This window comes from Ipomoea triloba, chromosome 2 (assembly GCF_003576645.1).
Source record: "Ipomoea triloba cultivar NCNSP0323 chromosome 2, ASM357664v1".
Taxonomy (NCBI): Eukaryota; Viridiplantae; Streptophyta; class Magnoliopsida; order Solanales; family Convolvulaceae; genus Ipomoea; species Ipomoea triloba.
Genome location: NC_044917.1, coordinates 15,978,352 through 15,987,317, shown reverse-complemented (window position 1 = coordinate 15,987,317; position 8,966 = coordinate 15,978,352). Strand labels below are relative to the sequence as shown.

Below are 8,966 nucleotides of genomic sequence, written 5' to 3'. Positions count from 1 at the left end.
GTGAGTTGTTGAAACTTAAAGATTATTAAGGTGCGTGATTTGTATACTTATACCCACACAAAGAAAGAGAGTAAGTTGAAAAAACATAAAAACATATTAAAGAATGGAACTCGAGGTATATTAATGAGCCCTTTGTTTTACCATAAAAAATGTTCATGTACCTTAGCTTCAAGCTCCTAAGTTATTTGTTTACTACTCCGTATTTTCTATTTTTCTTCACCTTCTATACACACCCTTCCATCATTAAGAATGCAAAGTTACCTCCATTATTTCTTTTGAAAGTAGTATATATTACTAACAATAAGAAAATTAAATAGAGTTCATAATTTAAAATAGAGTTTACCATTCATGAAATCTAGTAAACTATGTATTTAACTAATCCCAAGATAAAGAAATGAATGTGTGGGTATGAGAAAAGAAATCACCTTTGAGTGTATGAATGAAACTTCTTTTAGGATGAAAGCCATTAATAAATAATCTCAAAGAGTCATGTCGAACAAATTTTTTAACATTATATTTTTCTCATTGAGAGAAACAGTTTACTTCTGAAAGTAACATAGTTTCATCCATGTAGATACTAATTATTTATCTAAACTTTATCTGACACGTATTTCTTTCCTTAGGCAAACAATTGATCTGAAAAACAGCATAATTATGCTCTGTAAATACCAATACAAGCCAACTATTCTGATAATAAAGAAGTTAAAGTGTGGATATTAGATTAGAAATCACTTTCAGATGTAGGAAAAAAATTGTTTTAGAATGAAGCCATTGAGGGATAACTCAAAAACCCATCTCCGCCACAGACTAAATTTGCTGACATCATATTTTTCTTCTTGGGCACACAATTGACCCTGAAAATAACATAATTCTGCTAATAAATACCATTATAAGCCAACTATTTATGTTAACACCATATTTCTCTTATTGGGCAAAAATTCTCAGAACAGCAACAACCTTGTTTTCCTCAGAAGATTGTGGAGACTCCATCGGCTAGGGCTATGGCTATGGCGGGGATTATGGGAAATCCTTAAAGTATTATCACTCCCAACCCCACATTTCTAACAGAACATAGGAATTAATTAAGAAATATTTTAAAAAATCTCTTACAATAATATTACTAAAAAAATGAAAAACATATGTTTATGTTGCGGATTAACGTGCGCAGAAGTGGGCTACAGTTGACACGTATAGCCCTTACCCCCAACTTAGCCTATAACTACTCCAATTTACCTTCACACCAGTGTCATCATCTTACCTGTCACTCTAGCGCTATCCCCTTCACCAAAAACCAATCTTTTTTTGTCTTCCTGTATATACCGTTCTGGAATTTACATTACAAAATTCACTTTCTTATGACCAAAAGGTAGATTTGCTCATCACATACACCCTTACACCCTGACCTGACATGATTATGGATATGATTACATGCAGATAAAAGTAGAATTGTCGATTTTTCACACCCCGACCTGAAAGGATTGTAGTACAAAATCCACCTCAATATGATTATATGCGGATAAAGGTAGAATATCCCAGGCAAATTTCTCACACTCGAACTTGACAAGATTATGGTACAAAATTCACTCTCCATATGGTTACATACGAATAAAGGTGGAATCACTCCTCCGGATTCCCTACACCTCAACCGGACAAGATTGTGATACAAAATTCACTCTTGATACAGTTACATGCAATAAAAGTGTAATCGCCTACATCGATTCTTTACACCCCGACCTGACAAGATTGTGCACAGGATAGATACTATTTTACAAGTTCTTGAATTCAAGATTCCTCACTATGCATTTTCAAGATGATCATGCAAAGAGAGACTCCCATCACCATCACCATCACCATCAGATCATGAGCGGCAGCGCGGCAGCAAACCAGGCGTTGAAGATCAACCGAGGTTCTCATTTCATCAAGAAATCCCCGTCCTCCTCATCTTCTTCCTCGTCGTCTTCGTCATCCTCGTCGTCATCCTCGGTTATAAATGGCGTATCGGCCGCCATTGCAAGTACCACCGCCATGCCTCAACCCCGTCACCCGGTCATAATCTACACGCATTCCCCAAAGGTCATCCACACCCAGCCTAAAGACTTCATGGCGTTAGTGCAGAAGCTCACCGGCTTCTCTCGCCCCGCCGCCATGGCCAACGAGGACGGCCGCGCTTCACCGCCGCCTCCTCCTCCCCAGGGCCACCCTAAACCCGAGCCTTGCGACGATTATATAATCACAGAAATAACTAATAGAAATAATCATGAGATCACAGATAATGATTCCACCTCGGTGGTGACAGATGAAAAAGAAGGGAGCTCTAGTGTAGGCCATGCTTTTGATGCTCAGAATAACAGTAATAATAATAGTTTTGATAATAATGAATATCTAAATAATAATAATAATAATAACAATAATAATAATAATAATGGTATGCAATATTTTAATCCAACCTCCATGGATTTCCTGTGCTCAGGACCACCATTTGGTAACTGTGTGGATTCATTGCTTTTGATGAGAAGTTCCATTTCTTCTTCCTCTTCTTCATTGGAGAGCGTGAAGGACCTTCCAGATTTTTGAACTATTATTTTTTTTCTTTTGGGTGAGGATTTTATAACATTTTTCTTAGGATTTGCAGATTGTTTTTCTGAGTTTTTGAGGTTCTTTGATGAGTCTGAGGTTTTGTTTTGTTTTGTTGGTCAATAACTGGTAGTTAAATTTCTTGGCACGGGATGCGATTAAATGTAGCATTTGGAAATAAGTTAATTGTTTTTTTTTTTCTTTTTGTCTATAGATTTTATTATGGCTATTTGTAATTGTTGTGGAGAATTTTAGCAATATATATGCAGCAGAATACAACAGCTTCATGAAATTTGGCAATCTTGTTAAATGTCAAGAATGGAGTTTAGTTGCCTGCATGGGCAGCTCAGATGCTTTGTCGGGTCAGGCGTGAGGAGCTCTTGGGGTTGAGAATTTAATCTTGAGAAGAAAGAATGGAGTTTAGTTATTTTGGCAAAAATGGTAAGTTATGAAAAAATAAAATGGTTTTGAATCTCATCAATTACAGATTTCAAATTCTTAGAGAATCTGATCTTTTACTTTTGTCAAATTCCTTGCCTGAGATAGTATAATAACAATCTTTTACTTTTGTCAAATCACTTTTACTTTGGAAATAGATGATAGTAATAATAATCTTATCTTCTCAAGATGTGATAAACCTTATGACAAAAGGTGAAATCGCCGACCTAAGCGCCCCACACCGACCCGACAGTTTATGGAGAAGTAAATATAGTGACTCAAGTGATCAACGGAGGCTAAACTTTTGCTCGCTATTCAATGTGATTAGACTATATATGTGTGTGTGTAGCAGCTAGCTAAGCTCAAAGTTGATATCAAACCACAATATTAAGAAGCTATTAGCTACATGACCCTCAAAAACTAGTTGGGTTTGGCTCCCTTTTGGATCAGGTGGTGTATGATATGAAGGAACTTCACATTTACATGATGAAACAGACAGCTTAGTACAAGTTACAGAAATTTTATTGCGTATCTGCAGTAGGATACAGCAGATACGATTAGGATAATCAACTCTTGAAAGCCAAAGCCAATATGATCGATCCTTTTCCGTTTTCCCTTTTCCTTCACATAAATGTACATTTCAGGGGATGCCTTGCAAAAAGTGTGGGGCTTTGACTGTATCTGTGCATGTCGTCTTCATCGTTTCTTCTTGTCTTCTTTAGATCTTTCGAGAGCCACAGGAGCTGCGGGTATGCTAAACCACCATTCCCGCAATCTCCTAGTCCATCTTTCTGTGCTTGTTTTCCTAAGTGGAGAGTTTCGGGTGAAGACCTCCAGGAAAAGCAGTAGGATTATGTATCGGTATGGCAAGAACGCCAAAACCAATGCCATGACAAAAAGAGCACCCGCAAACTTCTCAGTTGCCTGAATGTGAATGAGCTAATTATTCGTTGCAATGTAAATTCAAATCAAACTCTGAAAACAGGGAAAAGTATAAAAATTAAAAACCTGTGGGAATATGGACAACAGTAAGGCACGAATCTTGAGAAGAACAATGTTTCCATCTTGGATCAGTTCTTCAGCTTGAGAGATTGCGTTTTGGACAGCCAGAAGCTGCTCCATGGTGGTCATTTCGGGAGGAGCTATCACTTTGAGTTCATCGGCTGGTCTGCCTTGGCTAAAATAGCGAGTAAGTAACATAAAGACCGCAATAAAGGCGAGCAAGAAGGCAGAAGCATATCCCAGCCATCCCCTGCAAACGAACTACTTAAGTATTTCTACCAAGTTATAATTATTCAAATAAAAGAACGTGATAGATGCCATTATATGTCTAAACACTGGCAGCTATTCATCTAACTTAAGCCCAAGATAAGAAGTGAAAATGCGGGAATGAGATAGGTACCCAATTTTACAATAGCCCAAATGCATACACCAAAGATCTTACCTGCTAATAATATACGTGACAACTATGCAGAAAACGATGGACTTTAACGGGTCTTCCCAATGTGCTAGAAAAAGAAGCCAATTCCCAAGTTGAGTCATGGGTGACAGCAACTCCTGCATGTATACATGAATCTTAGAGATTAGAACACCGCATAAGTCTTTGCAGGCTTTCAGCTGAGATTGTCTTAGATACTAGGGGATGGAAATAGAATAATTTTCATTCGGCAACACAAAGACTCCTAGAGTGAGATAATTTTGAATATTTGACTAGTGTTGCAAAAACTGTGCCTAGGCGACGGCTGGCCGCCTAGATTACCACCGTAATTGGTGGTCTAGGCGGCCAACTAGGCTACCTAGTTAGCCGATTAGCTATTGTTCCCCTTTTTTTTAATGGGTTATTTCGCTCAATTGACACAAATCCAGCTCTTTTAAAATTCTTACTTGTCACAAAATGCATGACAAATAAATGAGCTTAATCATCTATTGCATCATACTAGTGATACTAGCTAACATCAATACCTTCATAACTGCCAAGTTGGTATCGATACCATCAACTTTAACTCCATCGACGGTAGCTTGTGCGGACACTAAATTTTTGTAGTTGGTTCTAGATTCCTTAACTGCTTTTTCCAAGGGAGTCATCTCACCTACAGCAATCTCACCTACACTGATTCCTGTCGCATTAGGAACATGAGAACTTGATCCAAACACAAAACCCAAGTTGGACGCCATTGCCAGAGCAGAAACTGAGTGCACTTCATTTCTGCACTTGGGAGAGTTTGTCCGCTCCAATTCCCGCACAACCGATCTATTAGCAAGTGTTTCCAGTATTACATCTCCACCCGGAAGCTGATCACACACATTGAACATCAAAAGATCCTCATAACTAATGTGATCTGCGGATGTAGAACTCATATCTTTTAGTGCTTGTACTCGCAGAATTCCGAAAATAGCCTTTAAAAGCGCTTCTTCTCTCTCAATTCCGGTGATCTGGAACTTCCTTATAAATCTATGCACATATAAAATCTCACGAATTATGGCTAACCAATAGTCTCGACGCGTATGCCCTTTGAGTTCCGGAAACTCCATAATAACAGGGTCTTGCCTACATTCAAGAATTATATTTGAGAAGTTTGAAAAATCAGACAAGATTTAGCATGGAGAATCAAACTACATGAGATAAGTATCATGTCTTACAAGGAGACTGATTTATACAAGACTGCTTTATCAAAAAGTCTTGTGCCCCATGGCCCTGTTAGTTCAGGTTTAACAACCTGATTTAGATCTTGCGAGAGGTCATACACTTTTGCCTTGTCATAAGACACAACACGAAGGGCTTCAAAATAGAGAGCGTGATCCGTCAGAGTTAGCCTACCTGCAAGCAAAATGTGTGCACTTGAAATATATGTTATATGTTAATGATGTGAAATGAGGATGTGTATTAGCAGTTGTGCCAAGTCCCTCGTTATTCTAACAATTTCAAATCCAGGAATGTACCAGGCCATGTAGAAATTCCCATATGTTCAAGAACAGGCTGGGTTGTGACTGTTCCATCCAGTTCCAGGATCTTCTCCCCTCTTTCAGAACGTAGGGAGGAAAGGTGAGATGACTCTGACTGGCTCTTCAATTTTTTAATAGCCCTACAGACAAGTTCAAGATACAAAATTCGGTGTTACAGTGTTATACCACAACTATTTTAAAGCATGACCAAAATCAACCACTGAAAGTAATATGGGTGTGTGTTATTGGATTGAGCAACTTCAGAAAATCAACAATAGAATACTAGGAAGACTGCTACGGTGAAGGAAAAATTTAACTCCAGATGATTCAAGAAGAAAATTCACAATTTAGTGTCAGATTAAGTGCTGCTTATTTTGCCTCCACAGTTCCTTTCTATATTAAGAAGGCTAAGATCACTACATTAATTGCTTCTCTTCTCATGACACAAGTGAAAAAGAGAGCAAGATGTTATGAGGAAACTTTGTAGTCGTAATTTTTCAAGAGGAAATGCAAATTATCCCTTATCACAAAGTGCTCACAAGTAACTCCTGAACTTCACCAAGTTAGAGAGACAAGAAAACTAATTCAAAGAAAGGGGCACGAGGGGATCTCAAACTCGTCATCATAATTCAATGTTAACCCCAATATGCCATTTGTTTTCCTTCAAATGAATATTCAACCATTTCTATGTTAGCCGCTAACCAAACCATAGAACAAGTTAGATAGGTAGAAGCAGCTGTAAGATTCAATTATTCAAACTAGTGTGGCCTACAATATAGAAAAGGAGGCAGGTAAGAAAATAGGATGAATTGAGGAAATACATCCCATATGGGCCACAGATGAAGTCAAACAATACATTAAAAAAGCCACTGAAAGGAAGTTGTACCTTTCCATACCAATAAGGTACTTTTCATAGACAGAAAAATGAAGTCTACAATCTGTTGCCGAAGTAAGCACGTTGAAAATGTTATTACTAACAATCACATTGGCAATTATGGGAACTGCAGAAGCAATTCTTGAAAAAGCTTCAACACCAACAGTGGCATCTTCCATCTGCAATAGAAAGAAATTTATGAAACCCTAATCTCTTCCAAGAATGAAATTATCAATTAAAAGAAGAATTTTATTTAACTATTATAAGTAGCACCTCTAAGAAATTATAACGGAAAACCCCAAGTGAAAAAGGCTTTACTTTCCAATATTTACATGATATAGGAGCATTTGCTTGCATTGCTCATAGACAGACTCGCATACTTCACTTGATAGCAATCAGAAAATGACTAAATAACAAAACCATTCCATTCAACTAAACATATAACTATGTTATTGAACAATTACACATACACTGATAGATGCTTGGCTACCAGCTGCTGGAAACTCCCAAGCAACCATCATATCAAATGTAAGACGCCGAAAATTTCGGTCACCTAGATACCCATTTACATTTACAGACAATGCAAGAGCCCTGAAGCAACAATATTCCAAAAAGTTTCGTGCATAATGCGATGGCTGCCTTAAAGAATCAGAAGCCTCTTCATCAAAGTTTTCTTTAAGTTGACTCACGGAAATTTCAAGGATCCTGCATCATGAACATTTCTTAATGCTTAATAGTATAGAAAGAGTAATTACAGGAATGGTCTCTAGCACATACAACCTAATTCAATAAAGCAAGTAAGCAACTAAAGGAATAGTCTCTAGCATATAACCTACAGGAATGGTCTCTAGCACATACAACCTAATTCAATAAAGCAACTAAAGGAATAGTCTCTAGCATATAACCTAGAGGAATGGTCTCTAGCACATAAAACCTAATTCAATAAAGCAATTATAGGTATAGTCTCTTGCACGTAATCTAACTCAATATGCTTACATGAAACAAAGAAAACTTGCAAATACATTGAATTTAAAGAAAATAGATGCAGTGAATAAGGTTAATCATGGTAATTTTACTTTGAGCATCTCCAGGCAACAACATTTGCATAATGAGAGAGCTCCGGCAACGAGTTCTTTCCACCTGATGATGGAGACTTTTCCATCTCCTCAAAATCCTTATCAAATGAACTGTGGGTTCTGTTCAACCATTTGAATGATCCCTCTCTAACCAGATCCTCGAGCATAGTCCTTGTCTTGCTTACCATAGCCATGCCCAAACTACTGCCTTCACACCATCCAAATGCACTAGAGTTACTTAATCAGACACCTACATAAGCATACAATTACAGTATATCAACAAACCCAAATTTCCCAACTTCAGCAGAAAAATGACCACACCAATATAAAAAGCATACATATCCAGTGCCCAGATAACCAAATATGCATAAGAACGGTTAGAGACTACTACAATCCAGTATCCACCAATTACACTTATTCTTGAATACCCAAATTGAAACTTTAACCAATAAACGAAAATCCGTGCTGATACATAGGATCAATTTAGCAGTTACTAATCAATTCAATGTTCTTACACAGCTCCCCAAAGAATACCCTTTAAAGAGCCAAATCTGGAACCATTACAATTCACAGCAGGGAGATGGGTCGAGAAGAGGGAGTAGTTACCTGAAAAAAGAACGCGGAGAAGGGTCCGGAATCAGCGAGAGAACAAAACCAGGTTTGAGTTGAAAGAACTTATTATCAGCAACCCATTTTTGCCGATTAAGGGATAAAGGACGCGAGAGCAGCTGTGTCCTGTTGTGAACAGTAGAGGGTGTATGAAAGGGACAGGCGGAGAAGGATTGATCGAAACAGTGATTAATGGAGGGATTGGATATTTGGATTAGTTTACTTTAGCTGTGCCTGTATGTCTTGAAGTGTCGTGGCGGTGAGGTTTTGGATCTTTTTTATACTCCGTGAAACGATTTCCCGTGTCGGATAACTAGTCAGATTGAAGTCGCAAGGGCGCGGTTGAGGGAATAGTGATTAGAGGAGCAATTGTCGTACGAAAATAATGAAATACGGGGTAACTATTTTTTACCACATTATTTTATGGGAAAAATTGTTGTTTTTGAAAAAAT

General features: G+C 37.8%; 2 protein-coding genes across 3 annotated transcripts; one reads left to right on the top strand and one right to left on the bottom strand.

Moving 5' to 3' along the window:
- Nucleotides 1-1,772: 1,772 nt before the first annotated feature.
- On the top strand, nucleotides 1,773-2,574 carry LOC116010823 (integrator complex subunit 6 homolog). The gene is made up of 2 exons (XM_031250327.1): nucleotides 1,773-2,350; nucleotides 2,471-2,574. Exons 1-2 carry the CDS (start codon nucleotides 1,798-1,800, stop codon nucleotides 2,572-2,574), a joined length of 657 nt encoding a protein of 218 aa, XP_031106187.1. The 5' UTR covers nucleotides 1,773-1,797.
- A 732-nt stretch (nucleotides 2,575-3,306) lies between these two features.
- LOC116010424 lies at nucleotides 3,307-8,752 on the bottom strand. Of its 2 annotated transcripts, none has more exons than XM_031249833.1 (10): nucleotides 8,512-8,751; nucleotides 7,906-8,155; nucleotides 7,300-7,534; nucleotides 6,842-7,008; nucleotides 5,953-6,095; nucleotides 5,653-5,830; nucleotides 4,975-5,560; nucleotides 4,457-4,569; nucleotides 4,021-4,264; nucleotides 3,307-3,936 (listed from the first exon to the last, which is right to left on the bottom strand). In XM_031249833.1, the coding sequence occupies exons 2-10, from the start codon at nucleotides 8,097-8,099 to the stop codon at nucleotides 3,709-3,711; spliced, it is 2,088 nt and encodes a 695-aa protein (XP_031105693.1). In that variant the 5' UTR covers nucleotides 8,100-8,155; nucleotides 8,512-8,751; the 3' UTR covers nucleotides 3,307-3,708. The 2 variants fall into 2 exon arrangements, with proteins under 2 accessions (XP_031105693.1, XP_031105692.1); XM_031249832.1 differs by having other exon boundaries at nucleotides 3,709-3,936; nucleotides 7,906-8,113; nucleotides 8,512-8,752.
- Between the last annotated feature and the right edge of the window lie 214 nt (nucleotides 8,753-8,966).